This window comes from Cnephaeus nilssonii, assembly GCF_951640355.1.
Source record: "Cnephaeus nilssonii genome assembly, chromosome: 5".
In the NCBI taxonomy this organism is placed as follows: Eukaryota; Metazoa; Chordata; class Mammalia; order Chiroptera; family Vespertilionidae; genus Cnephaeus; species Cnephaeus nilssonii.
Window position 1 is genome coordinate 106894023 of NC_137076.1, and position 14537 is coordinate 106908559.

The 14537-nt window shown below is 64.2% G+C and overlaps 2 protein-coding genes across 4 annotated transcripts in view; both read left to right on the forward strand.

The window, feature by feature from the left end:
* Positions 1–5200: 5200 nt before the first annotated feature.
* Positions 5201–8537, forward strand: ACTB (actin beta). The gene is made up of 6 exons (XM_079771652.1): positions 5201–5308; positions 6022–6150; positions 6291–6530; positions 6977–7415; positions 7503–7684; positions 7798–8537. Exons 2-6 carry the CDS (start codon positions 6028–6030, stop codon positions 7939–7941), a joined length of 1128 nt encoding a protein of 375 aa, XP_079627778.1. The 5' UTR covers positions 5201–5308; positions 6022–6027; the 3' UTR covers positions 7942–8537.
* A 116-nt stretch (positions 8538–8653) lies between these two features.
* The window catches only part of FBXL18 (F-box and leucine rich repeat protein 18), a 29286-nt gene continuing 23402 nt past the window's right edge, over positions 8654–14537 (forward strand). For 2 of the 3 annotated variants that reach the window (XR_013813550.1, XM_079771650.1), the window contains exon 1: positions 10995–11136. Coding sequence is in view for 1 of the 3 variants with exons in the window: in XM_079771650.1 (XP_079627776.1) it covers positions 11119–11136 (18 nt within the window). In the remaining 2 variants the exon portion in view is untranslated. Of the gene's footprint in view, positions 10899–10994; positions 11137–14537 lie in introns of those variants that run through there. The other variant, XM_079771651.1, reaches the window with a different exon arrangement.

Here is a 14537-nt window from a genome sequence, read left to right on the forward strand (position 1 = left end):
AGGACGGTCCCCAGTGGACTGTGCAGGCTGGCGGGTCCCCTCACGTCCCCAGCAGCTGACACGGGGCTGGGCATGGGAGAGATCAGCCGGGACGCCCGGGCCGCGGGACCTGCTGGTTCCTGGCGAGCCCGGCGGCGGCTGAGATTTCTGGCTGCGGAGGCCGGTTACACGGCGACGTGGCCGCGGCGGCGATCGGGTTTCCACCTGGAGGGGCCCCAGGCCCCGCGGCCGGAGGAGCGGCACCGCCGACAGGCGCCCCACGTGGAGCCCCTCGTGCCCGGGCCCGGCAGGGTGCTGGGGGACGCCTCTGCTGCTGCCCGCTGGCCACGCTGAGCCTCAGTTTGCCCATCTGGAACACGGGCTGAGAACAGTGACCGCTGAGGCTGGGGGACTCGGGGGCCCCTCCGAGATGCGCTATGTCGCCTTGGCCCCGGACTCCTAGGTCCAGCACGTGCCGGGTTCTGGTAACGGTGTGCTGGTCACTGCAGGGCGGGGCTCCCACGCTCACCGGCATGTTTGCTTGTCTGAGAAATGGGGACACTCCAGCTGAGCTGGCAGTGAGTGTCCTGGCCACGGCAGCCTCAGGTCCTCTGCCGCGCCTTGTCCGCTCAGGGACCCAGGGGCCAGGCTGCGCCCTGAGTGGGTAAGCGGTGACCTCTGTGAGTCAGCCACCCGGTCCCCAGTCCCAGCCCCGCCCACCTGCACTTTCCCAATGCCTCCCGCCCCCACTCGTTCCCCTTTCACTTCCTCGGCCCTCCCCTGCCCCTGGGACCTCCCCCCCCCCAGCTCCCAGGTGGGCTCGGAGCCCCTGGGCCAGGCCGGGAGGAGGCCACCCAGCTAGAAAGCTGTTGAGTCCCTGACACTGACCACGTTGTCCCTGGTGCCCACCCGGGGCCGGGCCTTCAGACCCCGTGCCACTGACCGCTCCCAGGCCGCCGGGGGGCCGGGCACCGCTCCCCTTCCTCACGGCCCTGGGACACAGGCCCGGGGCCCCCGCAGGCTCCCTGTGGCAGGGCCTCGGTTTGGGGGAGTCCCGCAGGGGTGTCTGCTGATACCCGCCGTCAGGGCCAGGAGTCTTCAGAACCTTGGGTTGAACTTGAAGTTGCCACTGACCCCACCCCACTTGGCCCACCCTGTCCCCCGCCTCAGGCCCGTGTGGAGAGCCTGGCCTCTGAGGGCTGCCGTGACCTCAGGGGGCTTTGGGCAGGACCCCGCCTGCTCCGGGCCGGCTGCTGTGGGCCGGTGACCAGCGGGCTTCAAGAACCACAGTTGTGGGGAGACCTGGGACTCCCAGCCTCCCCACACCCCCAGGCTGCTGAGAAGGTCTTCAGGCCCCAAGGGGTCCTCTCCTTCCTCACAGGCAGGGTCTGTGGGGGACACGGAGCCCCCAGCAGGAGGGTCTGGAGAAGGAAGGGCGCAGCGGGGGTGCAGGGGGAAGCCCAGGGGACCTTGTTCTCTATTTCTCTTCTGAAAAACTCCAGTGCGCGAGGCTGGGAACTCCCCGGAGTGCCCGGGCCTTCCTCCCAGGGCCAGGGCATCGGGAAGGAGGGGGGTAGTTTTTAAGGATTTTTCAAAACTCTCCCAAGAAGCATCAGAAGTCCCCAGCTTCTCCAGGGCAGGCATCCCCTTTCTCGGGTGACTCCTGCGGGAGGCAGGGGAGGCCGGGCTGGCGGAGGCCGACAGGCCCGGGAGGGACTCTGGCCAGACGCCAGGCCTGGGTGGGGACCGAGGTCCTGGCTGCTGCCCAGGAGAGCGCACTGCCCAGCTCCTCCCTCCTGCTCTGGGCCCTTCAGGGGCTGCCGCCTGGGGGCTTCCCTGACCCCCTTCAGAGCTCCTCCTTCCTCAGGAAGGCGGCAGGGGGACTGGCCTCCCCGGCTGGCTTGTTTGGGGCCCAGGGACCACAACTGCTTTGCTCAGGGTGCTGCTCACAACTGTCTGGTGCCTGTGGCCTGCAGGAGCGGTCTGGCCCCCGAGGCCCGGCTCCTGGCTGTGCCCGGCTGTGTGACCCTGGCTGGGCGGCTGCCCTCTCTGAGCAGGAAAGTGCAGCTGCTCTGAGAGCGGAGGGAGGAGGCTGGCGGGCTTTCCGGGGAGCCGGCCCAGGGCTGACCTTGAAAGTGTGGTCAAGCTGGACAGGAGGCGGCAGGACTCGGCCAGCCCTCCCAGGACCGCAGGAACTCTGGGGTCCCACATTTCCTCCTGAGCCCGTGGTGGGAGCAGGGGAGGAGCGGGTGGGGTGGGGTGGGCAGTGCAGGCTTAGGCCCTTGGGGCTGCTGCTGTGTGGCCAGGGGTGGTGGCTGTCCCCTCTGGACCTCAGGAGATAAGCCGAGCCGAGGACAGGGGTGGGGCCCAGGAATTCAGACTCTGGGCCAGAGTCCCTGCGGGCACTCCAGGGACACTTCCCCGGAAGCCGGGCCTGGAGTCCTTGACGCTGGACTCTGAGCCTGGGCCCGGCACCAGCCTGCCTCAGTTTCCTCCTCTGTAAAAAGGGTGTGTTTGCTGGAATGCTCTGTCCCCTCATTCACGCGGTTGCCCTTCGCTGAGCACTGACTGTGTGCGGGGGTTTCTCTTCCCTTTCTCAGCCTCACCGCAGTTTCTGCCTCTGAAAAACCGAGCGTGGGGTCCCTGCCTGGTGGGGGGGTGGGGGGTGAGGCAGAGGGATCTAAGGCCCAGGGAGATCGGGTGGTTGGGTGAGGGAGTGGCCCTTTGGTCGGGGCTGTAACTGTCCCCTGGCCTGGAGGTCTCTGGGGGGGGGGCGGGGGCTGCAAGAGAAAAAAAAGCGGCAGACAGGCAGGTGGGGCGGCCGCTGGCCGAGCTCCGTGGGCTGTGCCCGCCCGCGGCCGCTCTGCAGTCCCGCAAGGGCAAAGTTCCCAGCGAAGAACCTGCTCACTTCCTGCGCCGTCCCCGCCCCCTTCCTCTGCCGCCGGCTTCCTCTTTTCCTCCTCCAGCTGCTGTTTCTCTTCGCGGCTGCTTCCTCCCATCGCCAAGCCTGGTGCCCCCTCCCCCCTCCGCCCGGGGTCCCTTCTGAGGGCCGAGGGCACCAGGCGGTCACTCCTGCAGCAGAGCCCGGCCCTGGGGGGCACCGCGGGGGGAGGTGGGTGTGACGGAGACCCTGGGAAGGCTGGCTGAGAATGGACTGAAGCTCCATGGGGCTGAGAAGGGGAAAGACCCCCCACCCCAGCATAGAGCAGGAGGTGTCCGTGAGGGGAGCTGAGGCAGGGCTGAGGGGAGCCGAGCTCTGCAGGCCGCCCCGCGCAGTGGTCTGACGTGGGGGAGGGTACACGTGGCAGATGCTACAGGGCTCCCGCCGAGGGGCTTTCCGGGCTGGGCTGTGCAGGATGCATAGGAGAGCACCAGGAACCGGCTGCTGAGAGGGCCAGGAATGTTCCCGTCTGCGGTCTGGTGGCCCCGGTGCTCCTGCCCCTTGGCGGGACCCTGGCTAAGAGGCGAGGTAGCAGCACCATCCTGCTGGCGGGCGGACCAGGCCTGCTCTCCACCCCAGGGAGCTCCCTGGAGCCACTCGGGTCTCCCATCCCTCGCCCTGTGGCCTGGCCCTAGCCTGCCCAGCACCCCTCCAGGCTCATCAACAGGCAGCAAAAAGGGCCCCCGCCCCACCCCTCCCCCGTCCTTGAATCGCATGGTGGCTGGCCAGACGCCCTTGACTGAGAGATACAAGGCCAGGAGGAGGACAGACTGGCCCTCAGGAGGCGGGAGTGGATGGGCTAGGAATGTCGCCCAGGGCTGGGGTGGGGCGGGGGCCCTGCAGTGAGTTTCTGGCGGCCCCCTGGGAACGCCAGCACGAGGCTCCGAGCCTGTGGGCTCTGCTGTGCTGGGTGCTGGTCACCCTTGCCACCCGGTTGTGGCCTCTGCAGCCTTCAAAGACCTGCCACCGGCCTCCTCCATGGGGCCGGACCAGCCACCTCTCCCCTGGACACACATTCCACATCCATATATGGACTAACTGGTCACTGGTTTCAACACACAGTCAGGGAACACCTCTTACACGCTGCACGGCCCTGGCAGCTGGGGACAGGCTGGTGGGGACAGCCCGGTGCCCCAGCAATGCCACCTTCCCTTCTCCTCAGGTGAAAAGTCGCCTGTCACACCCCCGGGAAGGTGCACCCCTCTAGGCTGAGCCAGCCGCGCCGGCGGGGTCCCGCGGCCCCTGGGCTTCCGGCTGCCATGCGCTGAGCACTGTGGGCCATCTGGATCAGGCTCTGCCTGCCAAACTGGCAGCTCTCAGAGCAGGGAACCACCCAGAACAGGGCACCCAGGTCGTGCCAAGTGTCTGGAGAGACCCAGGGCAGTCAAGAGCGACAAGGAGAGGGTCTTCTTCCAGGGCAGCTGGCCTGTAGCTACTGGCCCCGCGGCCCCCAGCTCATCTCTGGCTAAGGGTCCCCCCCAGTCCTCGGGGACCTCCCTGAGGGCCGCTCAGCTGTGGCTACAGGACGGATGCTGGACTGGGCCCCGGATGTGCGGGCAGCCCTGCCTGCTGGACCCAGCAGTGCCTGGTAGCTGCCTGGGCCACTGGCTCAGGCCCAGGACGCCTTGGCTGGTGTGAGGGCAGCCTGGCTCCATGGCAACAGTTTCTCTGCTCTCCAGAGCCCACCGCTCCCCATACCACACCACCCTCCCCACCCCAGCCTCCTCTATGGGCAGAATGACCCCGCACTTAGTAAGCTGAGCACCCCCAGCCAGAGCCCCCACCCCACCCCCACCTCGGCTTTCTGGGCAGTTGAGCTAAGGTTGGCAAGGGGCGTGTGGGGGGACTCCCTGAGCACCCCTTTGCCCACACTGTTTAAACTTGGGCATGCACCCACAGCAACCAGGGACCACGGGGGAGCTCAGTGCGCATGTGACATCCACAGCCGGAGGGTCCGGGGTCGGGGGACACGGAGGGCCAGGCAGGCCAGGCCACCCGAGGCCGGACTGAGCACGGCCCGGCGGGGCGGCGGCCCTGGGCGCGCACCCCTCACCCCCGGCCGGGGCCCAGCACCCTAGGGCGGCCCACGGCAAAACTCTATCCGTCCTCTTCCTCAATCTCGCTCTCGCTCTCCCTCAGTCCTCTCCTTTTTTTTCAAAAGGAGGGAGAGGGGGTGAAAAAATGCTGCACTGTGCGGCCGGGCCGGTGAGTGAGCGGCGCGGGGCCAATCAGCGCGCGCCGTTCCGAAAGTTGCCTTTTATGGCTCGAGCGGCCGCGGCGCCGCCCTATAAAACCCGGCGGCGCGCCCGCCGCCGCCGCTGAGACCGTCCGCCGCCCGCGCAGGCCACTCGACTTCGCCGCTCTCCCTTCGCGACCAACCGCCTCCTGGTAAGCCCGCGGGCCGGCCGGCCTCCCCGCCCCGGCCCTCCCCGCCCCGGCCTTCCCCGCCCCGGCCCTCACCGGTCCGGCCCGCGCGCCCCTCGCCCCTGCCCCGTGGCCAGCGCCCGGGCGCGGGGAGTGGACTTCAGCCCCGGTGCCTCGGGGCCGGGCCGGGCCGCGCTGCGCTCAGGGCGCGCTCCCAGGCGCCGCCGACAGTCCCGGGGGCCGGGGGCCGAGCGGGCGGTTGGCTGCGGGGACGGAGGGTGGGTGGGCGCGGCGGGCCTCGCCGGCCGGGTGGGGACCGGGCACTGGGGACGGGGTGCGCGTGCTCGTGCGTGTGCGCGCGCCAGGGCTGGGCGCCGCGGCCCGGGCGAGGCGGAGCGGGGCGGCCGCCGGAAGGGGTGGGGTTGCCGCGCGCGTAGGCGCCTGCGCACACGGCCGCGGCGCGGGCTCCCGTGGGTGTGGTCTCCGCGCGCCCGGCCGGCCGGCGCAGTTTGAACGGGGCGGGGCGGGGCCGAGGGCCTGGCTTCCTGCCGCGCCGCGGGCCGCCTCTCGCCAGCGTTTGCCTTTTATGGTAATAACGCAGCCGGCCTGGCTTCCTTTGTCCCCAATCTGGGCGCGCGCCGGCGCCCCCTGGCGGCTCGAAGGCGCGGAGCGCCGGAAGTGGGCAGGGCGGGGGCAGCCGCACCCGACTCCGGCTCACGGCCCTGCTCTCCCCGCAGCTCGCCATGGATGACGATATTGCTGCGCTCGTGGTCGACAACGGCTCCGGCATGTGCAAAGCCGGCTTTGCGGGGGACGATGCCCCCAGGGCCGTCTTCCCCTCCATCGTGGGGCGCCCCCGGCACCAGGTAGGGCGCCAGCCTCGGGTCTGATTTGGTGGGTGGGGCGGGTTATGAGGCCAGCTCCTCCACGAGAGTCCTTTGCTTTCTGGGTGGGGGTCGGTGGGATCTTGCCCACGCTGAGGGCACCTTGCTGCTCCCTTCTGCAGGGCGTGATGGTGGGCATGGGCCAGAAGGACTCCTACGTGGGTGATGAGGCCCAGAGCAAGAGAGGCATCCTGACCCTGAAGTACCCCATCGAGCACGGCATCGTCACCAACTGGGACGACATGGAGAAGATCTGGCACCACACCTTCTACAACGAGCTGCGCGTGGCCCCCGAGGAGCACCCCGTCCTGCTCACCGAGGCCCCTCTGAACCCCAAGGCCAACCGGGAGAAGATGACCCAGGTTGGTAGCCCTTGGCCTTCCCTGGGCAGCTCCCCATCCTTTCCTGTCCCCTCTGCCACGCCCTTTCTCACTGGTTCTCTCTCTGCCATTCTCCTAGGACTTTCTTCTCTGACCTGAGTCTCCTTTGGAATTCTGCAGGTTCTATTTGCTTTTCTCCAGATGGAATCTTTCTCGTGTTGGCTTTTCTGACTAGGTTTTTAAAGCGTAAAGTGCTGTGGGTGTAGGTACTAACACTGGCTTGTGTGACAAAGCCAATGAGGCAGATGTAAAGTGGCCTTGGGAGTGTGTATTCAGTAGGTGCACAGTAGGTCTGAAGTGAATCTCCATCCTGGGGTCCCCAGCACACTTAACCTGTGTTCCTTGCACTCTCTGCATGTTCCTGGTCTGGCCTGACTGCTCGTGCCCGGTGGCTGCCCGAGTGTGACGTGACCCGTTTCTCCCTACAGATCATGTTCGAGACCTTCAACACCCCCGCCATGTACGTGGCCATCCAGGCCGTGCTGTCCCTGTACGCCTCTGGCCGCACCACTGGCATCGTGATGGACTCCGGGGACGGGGTCACCCACACGGTGCCCATCTACGAGGGCTATGCCCTCCCCCACGCCATCCTGCGTCTGGACCTGGCGGGCCGGGACCTGACAGACTACCTCATGAAGATCCTCACGGAGCGTGGCTACAGCTTCACCACCACAGCCGAGCGGGAAATCGTGCGTGACATCAAGGAGAAGCTGTGCTACGTCGCCCTGGACTTCGAGCAGGAGATGGCCACGGCTGCGTCCTCCTCCTCCCTGGAGAAGAGCTACGAGCTGCCCGACGGGCAGGTCATCACCATCGGCAACGAGCGGTTCCGCTGCCCCGAGGCCCTCTTCCAGCCCTCCTTCCTGGGTAAGGCCTCCCCCCCCGCCCCCGCTCCACCCAAAGGCCACCCTTGTGGCCACGCTGGAAGCTAAGTCTGGCCTTCCTTCCTTTCAGGCATGGAATCCTGTGGCATCCATGAAACTACCTTTAACTCCATCATGAAGTGCGACGTCGACATCCGTAAGGACCTGTACGCCAACACAGTGCTGTCTGGTGGAACCACCATGTACCCAGGCATCGCCGACAGGATGCAGAAGGAGATCACCGCTCTGGCTCCGAGCACGATGAAGATCAAGGTGAGTGTCCGCCCAGCTGAGCTGGCCGGTCCGGTGGAGAGTCTGCCCTTGGTGGGATGGGCTCTGTGGTTGCCATCAGGGTCCTTGTGCTAACTGTCCCATTGTCTCCCCAGATCATTGCGCCCCCTGAGCGCAAGTACTCTGTGTGGATCGGCGGCTCCATCCTGGCCTCGCTGTCCACCTTCCAGCAGATGTGGATCAGTAAGCAGGAGTACGACGAGTCCGGCCCCTCCATCGTCCACCGCAAATGTTTCTAGGCGGACTGTTACCAGTTGGTTACACCCTTTCTTGACAAAACCTAACTTGCGCAGAAAACAGATGAGATTGGCATGGCTTTGTTTTTTTGTTTTGTTTGTTTTTTTGATCTTTTTTTTTTTTTTGGCGCTTGACTCAGGATTTAAAAACTGGAACGGTGAAGGTGACAGCAGTCTGTTGGAGCGAGCATCCCCAAACTTCTACAATGTGGCCAGGACTTTGATTGTACATTGTTCTTTTTTTTAATAGTCATTCCAAATATGAGATGCATTGTTACAGGAAGTCCCTTGCCTGCCCCAAAGCCACCCACTTCTCCCTAAGAAGGGCCAATCCTTGCCCGAGACCACACGGGAAGGGTGATAGCATTGCTTTTGTGTAAATTATGTAATCCAAATTTTTTAATCTTCGCCTTAATACTTGTTCTTTTTGTTTTATTTTGAATGGCCAGCCATCGAGGCCCCCCTTTTTGTCCCCAACTTGAGATGTATGAAGGCTTTTGGTCCCCCTGGGGAGTGGGTTGAGGTGTGGAGGCAGCCAAGCAGGGCTTACCTGTACACTGACTTGAGACCAGTTCAATAAAGTGCACACCTTAAAGGAACTTTCTGGCTTTCTGGCATGGATGAGTTTTGGGGAAATGGGTGTGGTTGGGGGAAGGGTGGGGGCCAGGCCGGCTCTACTTATAAGGGGGGAGGTGGAGGTGGAGGTGCTCTAACCCAGGCATGGACCAGTCTAGGGTAGGGGGCTGGGAGGAGTTGGGATCCTGGCCTCTAGACCTTTGAAAGGAAACCCCTGGCCCGGCCCCCAGTGCCCCTGCTTTTCAGCTGGCTTCTGAAGTGCAGATGGCTTCCAGAGGGGCTCCGTTCCAGGGACTAGCCTCGGGGTTGGGTGGGACCTTTGCGCCTGCTAGGCCACACCCTCCATGGGTCTGAGAACAGGGTTACAAACCTGCCTCCCCACCTGGAGTGACCACGTACAGCTGGAGAGGGGATTTATCTGGGGGTCTGCAGGGCAGCACCCTGTGACCAGGGCTGGGGTACGGGTGTCAGGTTGGTGGAGATGGCTCTGGGGGTGTCGGGGTTCTCTCTTGTAGGGCGGATGCCTTCCTCTGCATGGCCAAGTGCAGTCCTGGCCTAGTCCTAGGACCCTGTGAGGAGGGAGCGGCCAGGATCCTGGGGGGCCCTTTCTCCAGCCTGGCCTACCCTTCCCCCGCCAGCAGCTGCTGCTGGCACCTGCAGGGAGAGGGTGCGGCCCCCATGAGGGGTTTTGCCCATTTCTCCTGAGGGAGTGAGGCACAGTTGGGTGCCTATCAATCCAGATTTGAGGCTTGAGGGGCGTCCTCCCCTCCTTGGAGGGGCACTGTGGCCCTTGGGTCCTCTTCCAGAGGAAGAGGGGAGATGTTACTGTTAGTGTGGCCACCTTCCCCGGTGAGGGTGCGGAGGAGACTGCTGAAGCCTGGGGTCCCCTGGGCTCACTAGGTTTTCCTGGTCCAGGCCCCGAAACACCACAGCAGCTGCCCATGGGCCGTAGCCGCTGGTCCAGAAGTGGCAGCAGAGTGCCCAGGATGCTCCTGTGGCTCTCCCCCAACCCCAAAGTCTCAGAGGCCCCGGAAGCAGGGTCTGTGACCGGAAGTCACTCCTGGGCCAGTTCTAGATCTTTTGGGCCAATCAGTTGATAGTACACCCTGAGCTCTGGGAGCTACAAGTAAGTTTTCTTTTTAAAATTTATTTATTTTAAAGAGTGGGAGCGAGAGAGACCTCGATTTGAGCAGGTGGGAGTTTGGGCATGCTTGTCTCAGACAGATGCCTAGGGACTAGTCACCCTCGGGAAGCAGGGGAGGGTGGGTGGGGCCAGATGCCTGGAGAAGTGACATCGCAGTCCACGCACACCTTAGAAACGGGACGTCAGGAACAAGTGGAGGGGTAGTTGCAGCAGGCGCTCCATCCATCTTTTCCTCTGCAAAACTCTGGAAGTGCAGCTGAGACACACATTTGACCTTGAGAGTCCTTCAGGCCCTGCTCCTTTCCTCCCAGGCCTGCGCGGGGCTGACCCTCTGATGTTGTCTGGCTTGGAGCAAAGGCCCAGCATCACCCTGCCCAAGCCAGGCTCAGCGAGAGGAGGCCACATTGCCTCCCGCCCTCCCTCTTGCGCACATTTTACAGGAGGAAAAACGAGGCCGAGCGAGGCTGGAGGCTGGCCCCCGGTGGCACACAGGATCAGGGAGGAAGCGGGAGTTGACCCCGACACCTAGGTAGTCGGATCGCTGCCTGCTTGCTTCCTTGCCTCCCTGGACAGGTCGTCCGTCCAGACACGCAAGTTCTGTTCTGTAGAACGTGGAGTTTCCTTCTCACTCCTCCGCAGCTGCCCGGCCCCGGGACGGAACTGCTCCCTTTCGGGGTGGCTGGCTCCCCCGTGAGGCAGCTCAGGCTCCTGAGGGGCAGGCACCTCCCGAACGGGCTGGAGCGCCCCTCCTCGGCAAGGCCGCCCTGCCCGGACACCGGCACCCCGTGCGCCGCTCAGAGCGGGGCGTCCAGGCCCGCGGAGGGGCTGGGAACCTGGCGCTCGCCCCTCCCTCCCGACACCTCCCTGGAGTCGGGGGCGCGGCCGCGGGGAGGCGCCCGTGGGGAAACGGGCTCGGAGGTCAGGCAGCGCTCCAGCGCAGGATCCGAATCCATGTTCTGGCCCGGCACCACCCAAAGGACACGCTGGGGCCACTCGGAACCACTGCCAAGGGCTGGCGCCGCCTCCCCTCGCTCACTCGCTCATCACCCAGCTGGTGTGGGAGCAGCTGCACAGCTCGCGGCTGGGGCGCGGCAGGCACCGGGGAACGGCCCTGCCCCCCGGACCTTCACTCCGGCTGCACCGCCCCTCGGGCGCCACGAGCCACGCGTGGGTTTTAAATTAATTGAAGCTGAGCGATGAGGTCACCGAGCACGGAGGGACCCCTGGGGGGTCTTCCCAGGTCCGTCCCGCGCCTTAGCCGGGCCTTGTCGCGGCGCCGCACCCAACATGGCGGCGGCGCGGGGCGAGCGGAAGTGCGTGTCCAGGGCGCCGGAAGTGAGCGAGGCCCCGCCCCCGCCGGGGGCTGTGTGGAGCCGCGGACGCGCCGGCTTTGAGCGTCCCAGGTCGCCTAGGCGGGAGGCGCCGGGGCGGCGGCGGCGGCGCGGCTCGGGCCCTTCGACATGGCCAGCTCCGCAGAGGTACGGCGGCGCCTCCCGCTCTCCGCCCTGCCGGCGGCTCGCCCGTCGGTGTTCCCGGTCCCGACGGCGGCTCCCCCGCATCCTCCTCATCCCGCCCCCGTCCCGCTCCGTTCTTTCCGTCCCGGCCCCGGCCCCGGCCCCGGCCGCTCCTTGCCACCCCGGCCCTGGCGTCGGTCGGGCTTGGTCCTTCCGGTCCCGACCCTGCACTCGGCCTCGCCCCTTCTCTCCCGTCCGGACCCTGGCCTTGCCCGCCCCGCCCGCCAGGCCTTCGCCCTGCCCCTCGAAGGCACCAGCTCTCTCCTCCTTCGGGTTCCCATGCCTTCCCCAGCCCGGCGTGCCCACCCCCGGGGTCTTCCCCGCCTCTCCGCCCGTCTCCAGGCCGCCAGGGACTCCCCGGCCCCAGGCCTCTGAGAGGTCCTCCCTCCAAACCACTGCGCACCCATCCTCGATCGCGGAATGCAGTTTAGGTCCAGCCAACTTTTCTCTGAGCCTCCTTGTGTGTGACGTGGGGGGGCGGGGGGGAGTCGTAAAGGAAAAGCCATTTCACCGGGGGGACTTAGGAGTTACCCCGAATTCCTTCCCCAACGCCCCACAAATCCGAGTCCCGTGGAGAATCCCACCGACGCCCTGGAAAGCATTTCAAGCTGTTTCTCTGCAGCCGGCGTGGGGGGGGGGGCGGGGTCTGGACTCTGACGGGTGCCTTCCCTTTTGTTGCTCCCCACCTCCTTCCATATGTACCCGTGTTTCTGTCTGCTTCCTGCTTAGGGGCCCGCCTGGGGCTGGCCGAATGGGGTGATGGGGCTTGAGTATGTTGTGTGGGACATGGTTGGGAGTAGCTCACAGCTCCTCTAACTTGGCCGTGAATTGGGCTCAGAAGGGCCGCGGGGCTCCTAGATTGAGGGGAGGCTGTGGGGCCCACCTGCAGGAACATGGCAGCCTCCTGAGGAAGACTCCCCGGGTACCCGGCTGCGTTAACAGGTTCCGGTGAATCGTGTGTGCTTGAGGCGGAGATTGGGTGGGGGAGGTGCCTCGTGTCCGGTACCTGGGTCTTATGGGGGTCCTGGCGCAGAGGCCCCCCTGCTCCTTGAGGCACATTTTGGGAACCTGGCCAGTGAGGCCTCTTGTTGCATTGTGGGCGTGTCTTGGGTTGAGAGGAGTTTAGTTCCCCCCTGGATGTGGAGATCAAGCTCCCTCTCTCTCAGATGGTCTAATTTTTTATTTATTTATGGAGATAAAGTTCACATGCTATAAAATCCACAATTAAAAAATATGTTCTTATTGGTTTTAGAGAGAGAGGAAGGGAGAAACATCAATTGGCTGCGTCCTGACGCCCCCCACCGGGGGTCGAGCCTGCAGTGCCAGCCTGTGCCCTGAGTGGGAATTGAACTGGCGACGTCTTGGTTCATGGTTTGACACTCAACCATGAGCCACACCAGCTGGCCAGAATGCACACTTTTAAAGTGTACAATTCAGTGATTTTATTTTATTTTTTTAATCCTCACCCGAGGATATTTTTCCATTGATTTTTAGAGAGAGTGGAAGAGCGAGGGAAAGACAGAGAGATACCGATGTGAGAGAAACACTTTGATTGGTTGCCTCCTGCACGCGCCCGGACCAGGGCCTGGACCTGGGAAGAGCCTGCATCCGAGGTACGTGCCCTTGACCGGAAACGGACCCAGGACCTTTCGGTCTGCAGACTGACACTATCCACTGAGCCAAACTGGGTAAGGCTACAATTCAGTGGTTTTAAAAATTATATTCACGAGGCTGTGCAACCGTCCCCGCTCTCTGATTCCAGAACGGGCTGTTCTGGTTGTGAAAGTCACTGCTGGTTTAGAGCTCGGATGTGCAGGGTCCCCCCCACCCTCCACCCCCCCCACAGTTTCCGAGGAGTGGAGTTCTGCTTCAAATGATTCTGAAGCCGGCGGTTCGTGGACTCGCCTGGTTCAGTGCCTCTTTCTCTTGGGTGTTAAAAACGACCCATTCCGGGCCTAGTGAGGAGATAAGTGAGCCAGCAGACCATTAGAGTTCATCTGATGAGACTAGGGTCTGGGGGAGGAGGGTATCTGGTGAAGCCAGGAAAGGGGGGGAGCATTTGAGTCCCAGGGGGATGAATGACCTGCTGCCCGAGCGGGGCAGTTCCTCCTCCAGGCCCGCCCAGCATCGGGGGCCCAGCGTGTGGGAAGTCATCCGGGGGGGGTGTGCTGAGACTGGACAGAGGGAGCCGGACTTAGTTCCTGGCTTTTTTTTTTTTTTAATCCTTGTAATTTCTAGGTGGTTTTAAGAGAAGTTTAGAATTAGTAGTGTAACTGGAAATGGTATGATTCGGTGTTTGTGCCGGGTTTTGCCCGATGTTCTTGTCTCTGGTGGCATTCTTCCTTTGGTAAACCTGCAGGTTGGGGATCAGGAGGGGTAACCCTCTTGGTGCCCGAGTCCTGTTTGCCAAGCTTGCCTGCTAAGGCCTGTCCCTGCTCCAGCCTCTCCCCGGAGATGGAGTCCCTTCAACTAGCTTGGGGGCTGGGAATTGATTGTTCACAGGTGACTCGGGCTGGGAACCTTCTAAGGAAACTCACTGTGGTCCAAAACGCTGGACCCGGAATACAACAACCGGGCTAGCTGTGGGCGTGGGCCTGCTGGCTGCCTGCTGCCCAGGTGACCGTGGGAGAGGGGAGCTGGGAGGGAGGCAGTCAGGAGGACAGAGCAGTCACCCTGACTGCCGCCTCTTAGGAAGAAAAGGGCGTGGGGGGGCCGAGCTGTTGAGCAGGTGGGATGTGTTCCTTGAGCCCCTTCCGCGGCCCGCGGGGCCTTTGCGGGGCGGGGCCTGTCGGACAGGGTGGGACCCCACCGTGCCTGCCCTGGGCTGCAGACAGGTTCTTCCTCCGCAGACAGTTGCCATGGCAGCAGCAGGGCTTTCCAAGCCTCAACGCTTCCATCCACGAAAATATGTGCAGAAAAGGCAGCTGGAGGGGGGCCTGTAGGGAGAATCGCTGGAAAAGGCAGCGGAGAGAATTCTGGGTACTCTTCTGGGAGTGGGCAGAGAGGCGCCCCCTCAGACGGTTTGGAGGCAGGAGGGTCTGTTTGGGGGGGTGTTGGGGAGACACAGATTCCTTCCCCCGTGGGCTCCTGTTAGAGCATCTGACGTCCTGTGGCCTTGAGCTGGGGATTCCGTGAGGACTGACCTCGGTCGAGCGCCTCCCTCTGGGGTGCACGTCACAGGCATTGGCAGTGGACGGAAGCAGGCCCCTTCGCGGGGAGAGCTGTGCACATCACAGAAGTGCAAGGACGCGTGTGCGCAGCCGGTGGGACACACCACCGCGCGGTCTGGCCAGATGCCGAGATGCAGGGAAACGGCGGCTGATCTTAACGTGGAGCGGTATTGCCGTCTGGTCAGCGCGGGTCTC

Excerpts from the sequence above, each read along its gene's own strand:
- ACTB (XM_079771652.1), top strand. The coding sequence starts at position 6,028 with ATGGATGACGATATTGCTGCGCTCGTGGTCGACAACGGCTCCGGCATG. Across the intron at positions 6,531-6,976 it reads ACCGGGAGAAGATGACCCAG|ATCATGTTCGAGACCTTCAA; the intron begins GTTGGTAGCCCT and ends TTCTCCCTACAG. Across the intron at positions 7,685-7,797 it reads CGAGCACGATGAAGATCAAG|ATCATTGCGCCCCCTGAGCG; the intron begins GTGAGTGTCCGC and ends TTGTCTCCCCAG.